This window comes from Hippoglossus stenolepis, chromosome 3 (assembly GCF_022539355.2).
Source record: "Hippoglossus stenolepis isolate QCI-W04-F060 chromosome 3, HSTE1.2, whole genome shotgun sequence".
NCBI classification, from domain to species: Eukaryota; Metazoa; Chordata; class Actinopteri; order Pleuronectiformes; family Pleuronectidae; genus Hippoglossus; species Hippoglossus stenolepis.
Genome location: NC_061485.1, coordinates 3982164 through 4000839, shown reverse-complemented (window position 1 = coordinate 4000839; position 18676 = coordinate 3982164). Strand labels below are relative to the sequence as shown.

At 42.5% G+C, this 18676-nt stretch overlaps 1 protein-coding gene across 1 annotated transcript; it reads right to left on the bottom strand.

Annotated features, from left to right (window-relative positions):
- Positions 1–120: 120 nt before the first annotated feature.
- On the bottom strand, positions 121–18676 carry ywhaba (tyrosine 3-monooxygenase/tryptophan 5-monooxygenase activation protein, beta polypeptide a). Its single transcript, XM_035151502.2, has 7 exons — positions 18523–18676; positions 12443–12603; positions 9309–9449; positions 3106–3229; positions 2844–3007; positions 2477–2572; positions 121–1562 (listed from the first exon to the last, which is right to left on the bottom strand). Exons 2-7 carry the CDS (start codon positions 12593–12595, stop codon positions 1506–1508), a joined length of 735 nt encoding a protein of 244 aa, XP_035007393.1. The 5' UTR covers positions 12596–12603; positions 18523–18676; the 3' UTR covers positions 121–1505.

Below are 18676 nucleotides of genomic sequence, written 5' to 3'. Positions count from 1 at the left end.
CAACAGCGAGTGGAAATATTCTGGACTTGTAGAACAGACGAGAAATCAGAGGGAGATGAGAGAGTACCAAAAAAAAATAAAATGATCTGCTCAAAAAGAATAACAACAGTATCTGACGGAAACGGCTTCAAGGTTTCTTTACAAGCAGGTGTCAACGAACAATATCGACAAAACCGTTTTGTTTTTCTAAAAGACAGATTTACAGTTAGGCTCTAAAAATGTTTTACAATTTTACAGTTTTCAAAATAACAGAACAAAGGGTTTGATTTGTCAAACACACACAAACGCACACACACATAAAGAGAAACAAAAGCAACCGCAGAGGGAAATAAACGTGTTTAAGGAACTAACTTCAGGGACGGTACAGATGTTCAACAGCACCTGGACAGGAGGCGGATCCCAGGAAGCAGGCAGGTCCCGTTTGTTTTGAAAGACGTCTAAAATCTTCTCGTACATTAAAATGGAATGTTTTTAATTTAACCATTTTCCGAATCTTTTTAGTTTTAGTTTTTTTTAGCTCCAAACTGGAAATATGCAGAGTGGCTTGGAATAAAACCCCGGTCCCGGTTAGACAGGAAATTAAAAGTGAAAAACAGCGAGTGTTCGGTTACACAGCAGGTAAAACACGTTTGCTTTTAGGTTTGTCAGTGTCACAATACAGCCTTGTATAGGAGGACCCTTCTGTATAAACCTCAGCAGAATCGCACTGCTGATCAAACACACCCCCGATCAATCCCGGCTCAATATCAATTTGACCATTAAATCTGGTGGAGGAAAAACTAAGCATCACAGTGTTTGTTGAAAATAAACGGACAGTTTAATAACCTTTTTTTTCGTTTTCGTAATGTGGAATAAAACCAGCCGTTAAGCCAGTACACTAAGAATAGCCAAAAAGAAAAAGGGATGGACAACTATATAAATGCATTAACTCGCTAGAGAGGGGGGGGAGGGGAGGGAGGGAGGGAGGGCGGGTGAGAGAACATACCGAGATGTTAGGAAGGAGGGAAGAGGAGTGAGGAAGAATGGAAGGAATGGAGGAGGAAGGAAATAAAAACGAGGAGGATAAAAACGGGGCTTCGTGGACTTTAGAAACAACAAATTGAATTTGAGGTTGTGGATAAAAACCCTCCCTGCGTGCTATAAGACGAGACCGGCTGCTGGCCGCCGCCTGCTGGCCTTCGCCTGCTGGCCGGCCTTGGAGTGCCATGGTGAGGGGAGGAAAGGCTGGAGGGAGGAGGGATGAAGGATCTCGGGGTGACGGGGTAGTTTCTGTCGTTTTTCTACCCCCCCTCCTTTCTTTTTATCTTTAATTTGATCCGTGAAGGTCAGGTACTATTCATGCTGTTGGTTATACAGAAGGGAAGTCGGGAGGCTAGGCTTGAACGAGTGGGACGAGGGAATGAATGGGCTGTTTATGTGTACGAAGAGAGGAAGAAGAGAAGAAAGAGGAAGAGAGATAAAAGGAAGAGGAAGAGAGTGGGGATGGGTTAACAGTGAAGTGCGCTCTAGTTCTCTCCATCGCCGGTCTCGCCCTCGTCTCCCTGGTTTTCCGATGTCCACAGCTGCAGAGGAGAGAGAGAGAGAGAGCGCATCAGTCATTCTGTCGCAGAGGTGACGACTCATTAAATCTGTTACGTTTCATTTACTTTTCATTTCACGAGCCTCGAGAACACGCTTTACATTGTCAGTCTGAAGAACAACACCAGCAGTGAATTCATATTCATCGCATATTGTTTTATTTCGATCAACGTGCACGTCTCTGCTGACACAGATACTCGCCACAGCAAAACTATTAAATTAATCCACTGCAGAAAAATAGTTCTCAGTTATTAAGTCATGAAAATAATCCTGTTTAGTGTGATTTGTCGTGTAAATACAGCCGAGCTACAGCAGCTTTTCAAAACAAAAGAAATGTGATAAATATGTGATTTAACACTTAATAGTAAAGAAGGTGGGTGTGTTCAAAATTCTCCTTACGTCAATTTAGTAGAGCAGAAAAACTGTAAAAGTTCTTGTATTAATATAGAAGTAGTAGAAGTAGTATCAGTAATGACTAAGGATTTTTTCCAGACTGGGTGTGGAACCTGCTTCAGCTCCGTCAACACGACCAGTGGACAAAAGATAAAGATGACAAATATTTAACAGGGCTGAGCTACTGGACGTTTCTGTGGCTGCTGAGAAAAACATAATGTTCAATGAACAGTGTTTCCTGCTAAATGAATCAGGTCCATGTGTTTGAGTCATCATTAGTCACGTGTTATATTTACACCACAGCCTGAGCAACATGGAGGTTTGGGGCTGATGCCGACATTAGGAAGTGAAACTGTTTGATAATGATTCTTAAGATTATCGTTATCAAACCCATTGGGTCAAATAAATGTAATCGAGTCCTGATATTTTACAGTTCAACCGTCAACTTTATTATAAATTACGATGAATAAAGAAAATACAAATACAGTGAGGTTACAATACTCACAGTGAGGTTGTCCCTTAGTAGCTGCATGATCAGCGTGCTGTCTTTGTACGAGTCCTCGTTCAAGGTGTCGAGCTCGGCGATCGCCTCGTCGAAAGCCTGCAGGGGGGGGGGGAGAGTTTCACTGATGTAAATCTTTCAGAAAATGGATTTACACCGAAGACACGATGACACGATGACTGAGAAGTCGACCATTCACTTTAAGCTAAAATCTCAGACAGTACGGCCGCCAGACACCTGAGGACTTTGGGTCCGTCACAAGTCAGAGTTCAGCAGCAGGCAAGACGCACTACTCCATCTTGATGTTAACTGGTGGAGTGATCTGCAGAGGGGCCACCAGTCCGTTTAATAAACAGTGTCGTGCACCCACCTGCTTGGCCAGAGCGCAGGCCTGCTCGGGAGAGTTGAGGATTTCATAGTAGAAGACGGAGAAGTTGAGGGCCAGGCCGAGCCGGATGGGGTGCGTCGGCTGCATGTCCTTCTTGCTGATGTCGAAGGCGTTCTGGTAGGCCTGCTGAGAGTTCTCTACCGTATCTGCACAACACAAGGAACCAGTGGTCAACAATACTCAACTTCTTACCCTGACAAACTAGAAGAACAGTGAGAACCTTCTGTCTCTGAGTGATACTCACCCTTCTTTGAGTCCCCAGAGGCCACCTCGGACAGGTATCTGAAGTAGTCTCCTTTCATTTTGAGGTAGAACACCTTGCTCTCTGCCTGAGTTGCGTTGGCTATGAGGAATTTGTCGAGCAGATTCTGAAACAGAGAGAGACGACAAGAAGGGCTTGTAAGCATTGTGTACTGAGGACGTTGAAGGACAACCAGATTACAGATGGATTCACTAATCCTTGTATCTGCACTGCAGCCTTTGCTGAAACGAAACACCATCAACTGGAGAGGTTGAATCCAGCTGCTGTGGTCACACATCGAATTCTCCTGAATTTCTGTGGACTTTATAAAATATGGAGGATTTGCGGAGTTGAGTGCATGTCTAAAAGGTAACTTATCTATCACATGAATCAAGAACAGGAGGAACCATCTGTTTACCCCGACAGAGTATACTCATTTATTTGAATCATTGTGTTTAATGCCTGACATGATGTTTTAATAATGTATTTAACACTGTATATTATTTTAGCTGTATAGTCTAAGAGGCTTTGGAAGAACTTCGGGGATCTGACAGGAAGAAAAGTGGAGAGAAAGAGTGTATCAGAGGCAGGGAATCAAAAGAGGAGGTGGAAATACAAATATGCAACATCTCTTCTTGAAGCAGCTTTCAGGAAGTAGCAAAAGTTCTTCCAAGTTCATAAATCTTACAGTCAAGGGACAACTGAGTGGATGACCAGTTAACAAATAAAAGTAATTTTGCACATCACTATGGGTTACCCTCAGGGAAGAACTGGTGTAAGGGAGTCCATTCATTTGATATCGCTTGCCTTAGAAGATATTTTTGGAAAGGGTTTGCAGAAATCGAGACCGCACAGAGCAGGACGAGGAACAGGAGGAGGCAGGGAGAGAGCAGCGAGAGGAGGGGGAGACAACTGCAGCTCCTCAGTCGACTGCTAAAGGCAAACTAACGGAATAGCAGGGACTTCTTCAGAGCAGTAAGAGGCAATGAAGCAGCAGCGAGCGCGAGGAGAGAAAATACATCAATGTGTTTCTCATGATTCTGACTTTTACTATTAGATGACTTCGGACAGTCTTGGCTCAAGCTCTGCTTTATGTAATTCATATCGTTTTAGCCGTGGAAAGTAAACTAAGAATCTATTGTCATTACATATTTAACAAACTGAGGTGAAACTGTTCGCTTGTTGTGTAAATCCTCCAATTCAATGCAAGGCATTGGTGCCCGTTATATTTGAGCATTAAGCTTCATATTTTCCGACAACTGCAACATTGAGGACCATCTTTCTCTGTGATATTTGCCAGCTGAGCTTCCCTTCGCCGTGCATTTGAAAAAGAATTAGAGAGACACAGATACATGTGCATTTATCATGTTTATTTAAAGCACCACAAATTTTATTTACATTTAAATAATTACACATGGAAGTTATTACAAATTATACACGTGTATAAATATAACAATCAAAATCATAGTTATTATATGATTTACAACTTCAGTTCAACAACTACCAAAGGATTAAAGGCCATGTCTGCACAGTGGGACAGTTAGGGAGCGAGGCCACAGCACACATGGTTTCATGTCCTGGGATTTAACCATTCAATGAGTTATTTGTATAAAGTCTCCAACACCCTCAGTGCTTCAGCTGATGCTCTGTTCCCTCCTGACGGCATCCAGTGTACTGCTGTCCACGTCTTCTTCATCCTCAACACCATCACGTCGTATCCATCTGCAACAGAGATAGTTTGTAAGGATGCCATCGACTGTCCAGAGGGACTGGTAGATGGAGGGGAGGAACTCTCCAGGGCTGGTTAATGACGTCGGAAACATTCTGAGCAAAGCATAGGAGTGGAGAAGAGGCCTCCTCCAACATGATTGCTTCTGGAGTTTCCCATGTCAACAGCCAGATATCGGAAGGGTGCATCCACCATTGCAAGTTGGACCACGGAGAAGGTGACAGAATTAGCTGGTGCCTGAATAACATTGAATAATGTCTACATTTAAGTGTACAACAGAATCTGGGAATTTCAATCTACTACTCCAACCTCTTCCATTGTATAGGACATGTAGGTTTCTCTCATTTGTGCCCAGATGACAGTGTGTCACCAACATGGCAACGGTTGACTCACCAAGACAGAATCAGAGGCGATTGTTGTGAAGTCCTCAGTAATGAGGAATCTGGAGGAGTTTGTTAAAAGGGTTGTTTTTTTCCTAACTAACAAAACCTCTATAATTTTAGACTGAGATACATAACCTCAATGTCTTTAGAGGTAGAAATACAGGTTATGTTTGCAAGAACATTTTTTTTATTAAAAGGGGAGACATCTACAAGCATAATCATTTCATTTATTTGAATACAGTATAGAGAGGATCTGCTCCCAATGTAAATATTAAGTATTTAAATATAAAGGGCCCATTCTAGGGTAAAGAAAACAAGTTTTTACAATTTAGATGAAACACAAGTGAAAACATCACTAGGATTATTGTATATTCAATTTCTGCCAATAGATCCTTTCACCTAAATCTTACACACTGAACCTTTAAAAAGAAAAATAATCTCAACTGTGGAGCATGCATAATTTGTAATGACTGTCTGGTAAGGAAGAGGATAGTATGAGTAGGTAAATCTGATCAGATACTTGGCTAGCTAGACTGAATTTGGCCTCCCTATGAAAAACATACCCTATAATAAGTTAAACTTATACAACTTACCTCAGACCGATTGAATGAAGGACATGTCTGGAACCAGCCAGAGCTCCAGCTCCTGGGCTCAGCAGTGAAACTTGTCCTTTTCTTTGTAAAATGGGACGAATCCAAAATTCTTCTTTTGCCGAGTGAGAGGCGGGAGGACAAGATCATTCCAGGATGATGTTGAATTTATCAATATATCTAAAGGAACTGGCACAAAACTATTCAAACCTTCTGCTGAATAAATGTTACATGTTTGCGTGCAAGTGTATGATATAATAATGTTGAAACAAAGTTAGCTGCATGTGGATATGAAAGAAGAGTATTAATAGTTATATAACCTCATTGTACTGAGTCACCTGATCAAAGTGTCCTTCTATATTTGTTCATAGCAGAAGAAAATGAGTGCAGTTTGCTGACGGGGTGTCAGCAACTCACAGCGTGTGTTCTTGTTCCGTCTGCTGATGTACTCATCTGATCATTTAAGGGAAGCTTCACCCAGATCATGTGATCAGGCCGACTTTCCCCCAGAGCATCTCCTCACTGAGACCAGCTTTGTTCCAGTGGTAACATTCAGATCTTTCTACCACTGAGAGGTCGGTGTTAATCTGCTGACTCCCGTCAGACTTGGCCTGGGTATGTCATGTAGAAATCTGAATGTAAACCAGACTGAAATCACCAAGAAAGAGTTTACGACCGAGTCATCAGTTCGTTCTACTCATAAAACTTGGCTGACAATAAAGCAGCAAATGACCCATTGACCGTGTTCCACAAGACAATGGAAAACATACAATTTTTGTTTCCAAACACAAATGTCGACACCTTTAATCACAACTTGTTGTGAAAGATAAATTTAATTTGAATTATTTAGGTTGAAGGCTCCGAAATGATTAACTTCCGAGTAAATCAAATTAAGCAAAGCCTACATGTGACCTAGGCTTAGTCTTTTAAAGAAAGTTTATTTACTCAAAACAAAAAACATAAGTGAAACCAGTGAGAACCATTAAGAGATATTTCCATACCGTTAATGTGGTCATCACATTGTATTTGATGTGTATTTAACATTTTGGCTTATTCTGTAGTGTTTTGCAAAAATGGAAATGTAAAACCATTTTTTATTTGTCAAACATCCCAGTTTGGGCAACTGCATTAGACCAGTAATACCATTGCAGGGTACAACATACTTGGTTTCTTAGCCATCTCCAGTGTAAAACCCAAAATACGTCCTCACGTCGCTTCTCAGATGCTTTGGTGTCTTGACTGTCTGCTCAGGATGGCTCTCCGCCATTTTCAAAGTAAAATAACGTATCATTGGCTTACTTCCGTGGGCAACAGGTCAAGCTGACCATGAGAGTTCTCTCCTGGATCCCAAGGCAAACTACTTTGGGCAATCTGATGCTCTTCAAGACTCCAGATTTTGTAGTCGAAATGATCACAGTTCGAAAACGAGCTTTTCCAACTACATTCGAACAGAAGTAACAGACAGCCCTAAACCACTGTAGACAATGTTGTAAACCAGTGAGCAGGGGAGACGTGCCAACATTTGATTCTATAATGATATTTGCTTTTATATTTACTAAAATTTGACTTTGATTTGTCAAGAGTTTATTGACCAGAGACAAAAACAAACATCTTAGTCTGGTTATTTTATAATTAAGTTTCTCCATTGATTTCCCACTAAATGAACGATCTCCTGTTTATATATGTATGTCAATATAAATCTTCCTGAAATCCTATTTTTGTTTTTGAGATCCTAGTTGGTCTCAACTCTAACTTGAGACCAACTAGGATGTTCCCACACCCGAGTTGAAGGGTTCTCATCTATCCACACCATCAAACTCACTCACTAACATGCTTCTCTACCTACCTGTCCTCATTCCTTCAACGGTTACAGTGCCAACACAGCATGACGAAGTAGGCAGCCTGAAGAATGCAGCTGCTAACACGCTCAGCAACAGAGCCGTTTAAATGTGACAACTATTGGTAAATAATCCTGGTTTATTCATATGTTTCCCATTGTTTCTTTAAAAGCAAATATACCTTTATTTTCTGTTTCAATGTGGAATAAATATAATACACTATCTGATCAAAATTGTCTTTTCTTTTTATGCATTTCTTTCCATGAACACCAGTGGTTTAAGGGAAACCAGTAGCTCTCCTGCGACCTCTCTCTGTCATTTGTTTCTGTTCAAGGTCACAAACATATTTTCCATCCTGTGATGCTTTTCAGTCTGCACCTTCCAAGCTTCCTGCTGCTTGAAGTACCGCATGTCTCCACCAGTCCTTCCCTCACTTCAGTTCTACCGCACCACATCACTGCAGAGGATTCCAGTTTGACCTTGACGATATTATTAGAAGTCAGCTCAGGCGCAAAAAATCTGAGTCTGCTTTGACCTTGAGCAGATTTCTGTTCTAACCTACTCAGGGCGTGAGAATGTAGAGGGTTGTTCATGAGGCCTAAATCATATTCAAGGCCAAATCTGTTTTAAAACTGCAGATAGGGACAAACGGAGTCTAGCTTCAGGTCATATTACGGTCAGGCAAAATAACAGAGCTCTGCTTCTGCTGATGCTCTGAGCCAGAGAGACTGACCACGAAAAACATGTGTTCTTCTTAGAGATGCACAAGAGAAGTGAAGGAAAATGCTTTAATTGTCAGCAGCAGTTGACGCTGTGCACTTACCTGTGTGGAGCTTATGCAAACAAATTCCCATGGTAGATCAATAAAGAAATGGGAGTCATGTCCAAATCATCAGTCAAGATAAGGGATTGCTGAGCATTGCATTCAAATGCATTTAACGTGTTGAGGGCTTTTCTGGCAGGTTTTTCCTCTGTATCAGAACTAATTCAATCCATCATCTGGCCACAGTGAAGTGTAAAACCATAACGAGGGTTGAGTATCTCTTGAGTCTGATTCTTCCAATAAACAACTGCCCGTTACCTTTCAAAATAAAGGTAAGGGGGACTAACGTTCATTCGTATCATATATTCATTCTTCAATCGTGTCTGCAGCAACATGCCCAAAACAACACAGCCCCTTATTCTTTTTACTTTTAATGCAAAGCTATTTTCAGTCTGAACACCTGCTCAGGCCTCAGCTGACATAAAAGGGTAATAAAAGGTTTTCATGTTCAAAATCCTAATTCTTGGGGTTTTACACCCCCCCCAGCAACTCCTCCCTGCACAAGCAAACTGTGGAGGATTTCTCAGGACTTGATGCAGTGCAGCCTTTTTTGCTTCTGCCAAGAGTAAATAAAAATGTGAAGCCAAGATGCCGGAGTGTGTGAGCAAGGCGAAAAAAACTGGGAAGAAAATTAAAGCTATGTTTGACGACTCAACAGCTGCCAGTGCTGCTGCCAGCAACATTATCACCGTCTCCACGAGTAACATCATGTGACTGCTGTTCTTCCCTCAGCCGAGAGGGATCGGCTCCTCCACTCTCTCTCCTCCTCCACTGCTCCCTCTTTAGACTCAATCCTCCCTTTTCACCCACCCATCACCCGCCCTCCACCATCCCACTCCATACCAGCACGTCGTGGCAGATTTCTTGGAGTTCTAACTCGATCTTCTCGCGGTAATCACGGGCCATGACCTGTTTCTTCTCGTTCCCCTCCGTCTTCTGCTCGATGCTGGAGATGACGCGCCAGGATGAACGACGGGCCCCCACCTGAAAAAAAACAACCAAAAAACCATCAACCTAAGACTAACAAACATCTTATTTGCAGGATAAACAGCAGAAACAATACTGAATATGAAGTAATTATGATTGAATGATTAAATCAGTGTTTATTTGGGACAAGTTATTTCACTAGTCCTGCACAGGACTGTTTTCTTAACCCTTCTCCTGTCATGACTGTTCAGTTGAGTGTGGCCAGTCACATCCAATCAAACAGGGTTCCATTATATATTATCCCAGATTATATAATATCACAATATTACAAAATAAAATGAACAGCAGCCGCCTCAAGGTAATTCCTAAAAACAAATTATATAAATAAACTTGCATAATCTAATAACTCCAGGTCTGTTTGTCTGTGGTTTGAATATCTCGAGGACCGTTTATCTTATCTCCACATTTGTCATGTGTGTTGTTCAGGGTCCAGGGAAGGTAAGTGTTCGAACTTGGGGCAGTTTGAACACAAGATAAATTCAATTTAAAAAAACGTTAGTTAACCAGCTCTCTGTAGCAGCGATTACATCAAGGACATCAAGTGGAGCTTCACTGAACTTTGAACAAACAGGTGAACAGCTCTTTGCGCTGACTGTTGAATCTCCATCATTGAAGCACACTGTCTGGGTTTGGGTGTCATTCTGGTGTGGTATCATAGTGCTCGGAGCAGTGTCTTCCCAGTCTTCCCAGTCTGAGCTTTGGTTTTTGGCTGGTGGTAGCTCATTCTCTGCTGCAGATGGGATCAGGTCCAAACACATCTTGTGGATAATTTAATTTGCAACCACATTTATATGAGGCTTAACAAGTCTTTTCTATTATTGTTTTATTGTTAAGCATTTTATTAATCACCTATTTCTTGACTTCAGTAAACTTGTTCTCTGAATGTTTCCTTTTTTATGGCCGTGACGCACTTTGCAATCTGGTTTTTGGAAAGTGGGCCATACAGGTTTCCTTTTAGCTCACCTGGCGGAGCATGTCCCAAAAACAAAAGTTTGACTCTTTCTAAAGTGGCCAAAGGATCAAGTGCAACCCTTCGCTACACGTCTTCTCTACTCCCTCTACTAATGAGCCTTGATGAACCATAGCATCGAAAGTGATGCAATGGGAGGGTGAGACTTGAGTTCATCAGTAGCATCACTGACTATCTTAAGGAGCAACCATTGTTGTCAGAGTGTTTGCATTGATCTGTGTAATTCTGTGGTTCTGGTCATCAGTCACCATGCACTGAGGAGATCCTATCATCCTGTTGCAGTGCGGAATGCAGCACGTTTCATAATTTGAATTCCACTGAGTCTTGATGGACTGCTTGAGGAATTTCTTTAAGCTGTTCTGCAAGTTTGAAATATTTGACCCTTCCTTTGCATTGGTCAGCAGTTCATACAGATCTGATTTCTTGGCCAACACTCGCCGGGATGACGTTCAGGATGTGCGGAACACAAGACATCCAGAGTTTCCTGACGTTCTCTCCATCTTCAAAAGGATGCGAAAAGAACACCCTGGTAACAAGACCCGAGTTGTTGTTCGTGTAATATATGGAGCTGATAGGACAGCAGGGGCGTCCAGCAGACGTCTCTGGTGTTTTAAACAAGATGAACTATCAAATAAAGTCTTGGTGCCTTTATGAAAAAAAAAAATCCAATGCCATTTTGCCCATGGCAGCGTGCCCATGTGACTGTGCATGAAGATCTGCCGTCAGATTATGTGAGACAAGTGCAGCCTACATGCACGTTCTTATGTGAGTGAGTGACTCACTGTTCTCCTTGTTGGGTTACAGTTAATATTAAAACATGCAACACCAATAGTACAGACTGCTACTCAATGCTAGCCAGCTTTAAAAAAAAAAAAAGGAAACCTTGATGACAGATAGAGCCGCAGTTCTGGAAAACCTGAGGCTGATCTTACATAATTTGTGCTTCAAGGTTAGACTATGAAATTGTCATGGGTAAAAAACACAAAAATAATTTAAGAACATTAACTGAAAGCGTCCTCATTATAAGAGGAGCTAACACTTTTAATGTCACAATAAATTATATAAATATCCAACAGCAGGGGAGCAGAGAGCCGTAATTGCACTAATACTGAGGAGTATAACTCTTCCTTTCAAAATTAAACTTTAATGAATGTTGGGCCAAGATGAGATAAACTGTGAAGTGGAGTCCAGTGTTGCAGCCTGGACATTAACTCTTATTTCCTCAGGCTCCCACCGTTAACGTTGAAACATCACAGGGAGATTTTTCAAGCACAAACAGGTGTTAAATCATTACCTCGAAATGCACCACAGGTGTTGTGTTGTGGGTGTGACAGTGTATAGGGGCACAATGTTTGGCAATTAAACTGTGCAACACACACACAGCTGAATCACAATATAAATTCAGTGGGCTGTGTGTGCAGTGCAAATTGGGAGTTAAGTACTGCAGTTGCATTTTTATACCTTTGACAGCTTTCACACTTTTATTTTACAGGCACAGAAAATATTTTCATTCCCACAAAAAAATGTAATTGATATATATCGACATTGGCACCTAAAATGGGTCTGGCTCTAGTTTTGACTAAGTGAGATGCACTTAATTCTGTCTCTTCACTTCATCCGGAGCCTGTTAAACTCCTCACAGTTATGTCAAATCTTTACTGAAGTTGGGTGTAAAGTTGTCTTGGATTTGACCTTGTGAGGGATTGTGCTCGTGTTCGTCATGAATCCAGTTTGGGTTCTTGCCGCCTGTAAATATTGTTTTGCTTTGTGACATCCAACTGAAAATAATCGAGGTTTGTGGTGAACTGCGGTTCATGTTATTTTGATGTGAACCTAAAGAGTTCATACAACCCCCCCTCATCTTTATGACAACTTAATTATGCGTTAGCTTTGTCTTACTCCGAAGAATCCTTACAACAGTTTTAACAGCTTTTCATTAGCTGACTCTAGTTACACGCTGACAGATTTGTGGTGGTGGATGTGGTGGGTGGGGGTTTGAGCCATTAAAAAGATGCCTTACAACGTTCTTGTAGGCGACGGAGAGCAGGTTGCGCTCCTCGTTGCTGAGCTCCAGGCCCTGCTCCGTCACGGCCTTCATGGCAGCCGCCATGTCGTCGTAGCGCTCGGCCTGCTCTGCCAGCTTGGCTTTCTGCACCAGGTCGTTCTTATCCATCTTTTAGGCTGGAAAAAGAAACAGGGGAAAGAAAGAGTTAACATCTACCAGCTGGGACGGGCAGAAAATATAAAAACAAGAGATTTGGAAAGAGTCGAGAGCAGCAATGACGATGGTTGGAATACATGTGAGAAACATTGTAGTGCGAGATCCGTGTGCCCATTTAATAGGTGCAGCATGCTCAAGAGGGGAAATACACGACAAGAAAGGACAGCCAACCCAGTGAGATAGATACCGCGTCATTCCGTAGAGGCTGAAACATGCAGCACTGGTTTGGCAGAAGCTAAATTAACTGAATCGATCCTAATAGAACATATAAAAACAGCAATGATATGACAGTGCTTCACAAAATGTCAAAAATCTTTTCACGTCCAGTGAAATGGCTGCTCCCAGTTATTTCATCCCCCGGGGCTTCCTGCTCTCCAGATGAATCTGTAGGTCTAAGTAGGCCACAGCCTCATCTACATCTCCTCCTTATCTACACATCACTCTGTAAAGCCTCCACAAAGCACTCCGACCAGTTCAAAGCATCTACATTTATACATTCAATTCATTTGAATAACGTGCAATTATCTTATTTCTATATTTAAACAGCTGCAGGATAAGTTTCTCTACTGTAACGCTTGCAGTAAAATGTGTCTGAACCAGCTTCACCATGAAAGGTTTCTGTTCTGGGTGTGTAAGCAAGTCACCCTTCCACCAGAGAATCCCAAACATCACCATGTTGCGATCAATTTGAAGCTTACCTGACCTCTGACCGCCCTGTGGGAGCAGATTGATGATTCCCTACATGACCAAAAGAGGTGTAAGCTATGATGAATACAACAAAAACAGTGTCACCATGTCATAGACTCGTGTGGTTCAAGTCAAAGATGCTAAATGTTTTTTACAGGGAATGTTATTTCAGATTTTATTCGAAATTTCGAGGATTTACTGAGCAGACGATCACAACATGAAACCATCTGAGAAGCGGGTTGTGGAGACGTTGTGACACCGCAGATGGCAGCGTAAGGAAAAAAGGTAAAGCTGTTTGGTGACTTTGTAACTTAAAACTGTCTTATTCTACGACAACAACAGATCTGTTAGCTTTCCACCGAAATGAGGCAGAGGAGGCGGCACCACAGACGAGCGCAGCAAAGCGTTTAACCTCATCTGACTGCATGCGCGTGGGGGAGGAGATACGTGTATATTGGAATACTTTTCAACGCATTTTTTGATTGATTTTTTGAATAAAAATGACAGCCCTATTAGATTTAACTCAAAAATGTTTGACTGAACACGGCCTCCAGTCTGAGAGTTAGTCCCGTCAGAGTTATTTAACAGTGAGTTTCCACAGATATTGAGGTTGGAGCTAAGGCAATAACCATTAATGTGATCGACAGAAAATCAATAAGGAAACCAAGTCAGGAATAAGGAGGACTGTAAAAACAGTGTGCAAAGAATATCTATCAATTACTGAGACGTGAAAAATATTGATCAGTTACAGTCATCGATTCGAAAGGAGGTGTCGATACAGACATCACCCCTGGGCCTTTTACTGTATTGTTTCACAGGACAAAAAAAACAGCGTAGGGCTGCAACTTTTTTATTATTGAATAATCTGCAGATTTTCATATTGGTAAAGGTGGACCCATCAAATGTTTAGCATTAGTCGATCAGTTAATTTTCAAATGAATGACTAATCATTGTAGCTCTGGTGCAGTGTTTAACTTATGCACAGAGAATATCTCCAGTATTTCACCATTAGTTCAATTTTATTCTAATCTGTTTGAAATGTTACTCTGTGCCCTCCTGCAGACTCTGGATCAGTTATCATGCAGTTGTTTCCAACAGAGAGCTTCCTCTGCTACAGCCCCGGTCACCAAGTGTATACAGTGTCCTCTACCTTTAAATACTTCTGCATCTTTACTGCAGCCCATTTCCCCTCCAACCACTACTTGTATTTTTAAACCAAGCCTTCAACTGGAAGATTTACAGCTGTGCCATGTTTCTTAATGATTGATCTTTGTGCTCTTTAAAAGGATATCCGAGGCCTGGGAGAATTCCCCGTGTTCTTCCTCTTCCTGATTCTTTTCAATAACCTGATTCCTGTTCTATGTGAAATATCTCCATCATCATGTCTTATGCTGTGTTTGGATACAGGTGGACCTAATTGTGGGGGATTTTATGATTCTTGTAGTTATCATCAAGGCGTCTATGGCAACTAATACTTTATCATTCAATAAGACATTCGAAAGTTGAAGCTCCCATGTTCTCTTCCTTTAGATTTAAGTATCAGATAACTGCAGATTTAAGAGGTGTAACACTTCTGTCTTTTCAGCTGGTCTTGGTTGTGAGCTGCTGATAATCATTGATTACTTGATGATTGGTCCAATCCCAACCTGACGTCACATGTCACACGGGGGTTTGGCTAAATTAAAATGTACTAAATCGTGATCTAAACTACTACGATACTGGGAAAAAATTGTATGTGTCATATTGACTTTATCTACTCATTTGTCAAACCTCGATTCTACAAGCAAGCGATCTTTATTAAACTTCTACTTCACAAGCAACTGAAATTTAATCTTAAATTCAATTAGAATAGTAATTCATTGTTAGAAAAGAAATGGTGAAAAGTATCCAAGTGGGGGATTAATAAAAACAGCTCTTTGTTCCATTTTTATACATCTGCATCCTTCAAATCACTTACCTATTTTATCTATACGTTATTTCATAATACTTATTACAGCTTTTAGAATTTCACTGATAAGACTATAGTTTTTCCGAAAAATCTGCCAATACAACGTCTCTGCCTTCAGGAGAGTATTAGATATTTTACAGATGACGGGTATGCAGTAAATATTTGATGTTTACTTCCTAACAAACACCCATGAGAAAAACACTGCAGAATAATATCACCATCATTATTATTACATGTCACCTTGAATTAAAAAAGCATTTTCTAAATGTAAGGTATGATAACTATTGACTTGAAGACTGTTCTGTATGTGAAGATTTTGTGTGAAGAAGCAGCAGCAACAACAACTGATTAAAAAAGATGCTTGGGGACAGAATCAAAAGCTTAGTAATTCACAAAGTTTAATTCTCCTGCCCGTCTTGTGCACGTTTTACGGTCGGGCCTCTCAGCTGGGAGCGCTACCATGGCACATTCCCAATGCTGATTGAAGGGCTGAATCCGAAAATCAATTATCTGCCGATATTGAGTGCAGTTCCATTAGTTTACCGAAAAAACTAAATGGTGAGGCCATTAGTGTATGGGACCATTGTGAATTCAGAAAGCCCATTTCCGCCATTATCAGGAAGCTCATTGAGAAGAAACCTGAGATCACTCAAATTCACCAGCGTTGTGGTTGCCATGACGACATTATGATGGTTTGGCACACGTCAAATGCCGAAAATCACCAACACTACATGTTCACTTTGGATTGTTTGAGGGAAAGAATTTAGCAGCACATGTTAATCATGAATATTACAACATCATGTGATTTAGATTTCAATAATTGGTCAGATAATCGATTACTTCACACTTGAAAATGCAATATCTTTATATAATACTTGAAGTAACATGTCAAGGAATAATGCAAAAAACGTGATTATTTGACAAGTTACTATGACTAATTGTGTGTCTTGTTTAATATTTTTATTCTATTCGGTTTTTAACTAAACGTATAATTGCTTCTACTACTATTGTTAATATCGTAATTAGTAAATGTAATATATAGCCTGGGAATAACAACTTATATTACATACATTTTGATTCTGGGAAATTAAGAAGGTATTTATCACCTTTATGAGGTATTTTCTCGATCAGACTATATAATTCAACCATTTCAATAAGAGCCTCACTATTTCTGTTCTTTATTTGGTGACTGATTTTATCTCCCAGCAGCACCTATCACAAATCAGATTAAATTAAGAAAATTGTAGATACTAGTGCCAGAAATCCGCCTGTACCATGTGGCAGGTGCTTCGATCCAAAGCAACCTGCAGTAAAATGCATTAAAACCACAAAGAGGCAAGAAATGCACATAAAAACCTTGAGTTTTTCAATTAAACAATTAACTAAACGCATGTTCGGTGCTATAGTACACACAGTACTTTTACTATTTTACCTTTTAAGGATAAACATTGGGGGGCTAATGCTTGTTTAAAATCAACAAACACAGACAAGACACTGATTTATATTGAATGGAAACACCGAAGAATGACTAAATGTAGAGATCCTGGTAAATGTGTATGGGCCAAGCATCAGATTTCTGTTAGTTCACATTGTGAATTCATCTACTGGTGGTTTCCAGTTCATTTTACACATTTCCATATAGAAACATAATTTGTAGGAGTAGAATTCCCACATTCAGGTTATGAAATCACACATTTTACATGGATCTTCAGCCGTGGGCCCTGGTCGGGTTCTCTCAGGTGTGTCTGTGCAGCAGTAAAGCCTCTTACAGGCAGAGATACAGAGTCTATAAAAGGAAAATAAAACCCAAAGACAGTTTTCTATAGCGTGGATCAGAGGGTAAACCGTAATGTCTGCACGTGGCATCGCCTCAGTGTCATTTCCACAAACGCGTAATGTCGAACCTGTCTCATTTTAGCATCGGAGCGTTAGCATTTAGCATCGGAGCGCAACGCCATCGCGGCTACGGGCGCATTAGCGGCTGGTTAGTCAACCCCCCAGCCGCCGCACATCGGTTAAAAATCGATCCATCCCGGCCTCTTTTGCCGGCCACGATCCCCCCCGAACACGACCCTGAACCCCGGAGCGTTCCCGCTGCTGTTGTGTCGCTGTGAAAAGGCGAACGGGCTCATGCGCACCGGATAAAAAAAATGGACAGCGGCGTCTTCTACAGCGGAAAGAGAGGTGCGATGAACGGCTTAATAAAAACGCAGCCTCCGCGGAGGTTTCGCCCGCTGCCGCCGAGCAGCCGTCCCCACCCCCCCTACCCCGCCACCCGCAGGCCCGAGGAGACCCGGGCTGCACCGCCTGCCGCTGCCTCGGCCTGCGAGCAGCTACGCCCTCCTTGTCGCATTCCCCTGCGGAATTTTAAAATGGAGAGTTAGATTACCGCCACCTAGCTTAGCATGCTACGTTAACGTCAACGCACGGTCTGGGCTGGCTTTATCGGTTAGCTTAGCGGCTAACGGGCGCTGACCCAGTTCGGGGGTGAAACGGGCGATGCAATGCGCTAAGAGCCGAAATGGCCGGAGAGTAAAAAATAAATAAATAAAAAAAACGGCGCTGCGTGAGAAGCGGTGACTGATATGAAACGACGCGATTATTAAATGTGGACCCGAATCAGCGGGGAGACTCCCGGGGAACAGGGAGGGTGTGTTAGCTAACACATCGTCTCACTACGCCATGACGGAGCTCGGCTACGGTCGTCGACAAAAGCGCCTGTTTAAGCCGTAGGTGGGGCCGCTAGAGCAGCAGGTCCCGTTATGGCCCCCGGCGCCGGGGCTGGATGTCCGCTATGCGCAGTGTGGAGGCGCCGGCACCTGCACCGGAGGAGACGGCGCGGCTGCGCTCGCCACGGCCCGGGGCACGGCCGCGGCTAAGCTGTCAAAATGGCCCAGCTCGGGTACGTCTGCTCCCCAACCCCGCACGGGCACCGGGGGCACCGCGCACGGCACGCAGCGCAGCGCGGGGCCTCCCGGAGGGGGAACGCGTCCATCCGCGGCGCACTCGACCGCAGAAAAGAGCGCGGACCACCTCGCGGGGGTTTATTTCGGGGGTTATTTCTCGCCGTCGAGGCGCAAGGCTCGGCCCTTAAATCCTCGCACCCAGCCCTCCGCCACAATGGGCACCTTCCGCCGCAGATGCAGGGAATGAGGCCACCGCCGCGGCCGCTGCTCCTCCCCGAAAAAACTCTCCCGTGGCGGGTAGAAGAGACATTAATCGAGTGTTATGGAGGGGAACTCACATTTGGAGCGTGCTCGGAGTGCCGATTGAAGTCTCTGGAAGATGCGAGTTTATCAAGCCGTCCTCCGCTCGCTGCTCAGGGTCTTCAGGGCAGTACCACTTCCGCCTGCTCTGACACTTCCGCTTCCTCTGAGCCGCACCCCTCCCCCCGCCAG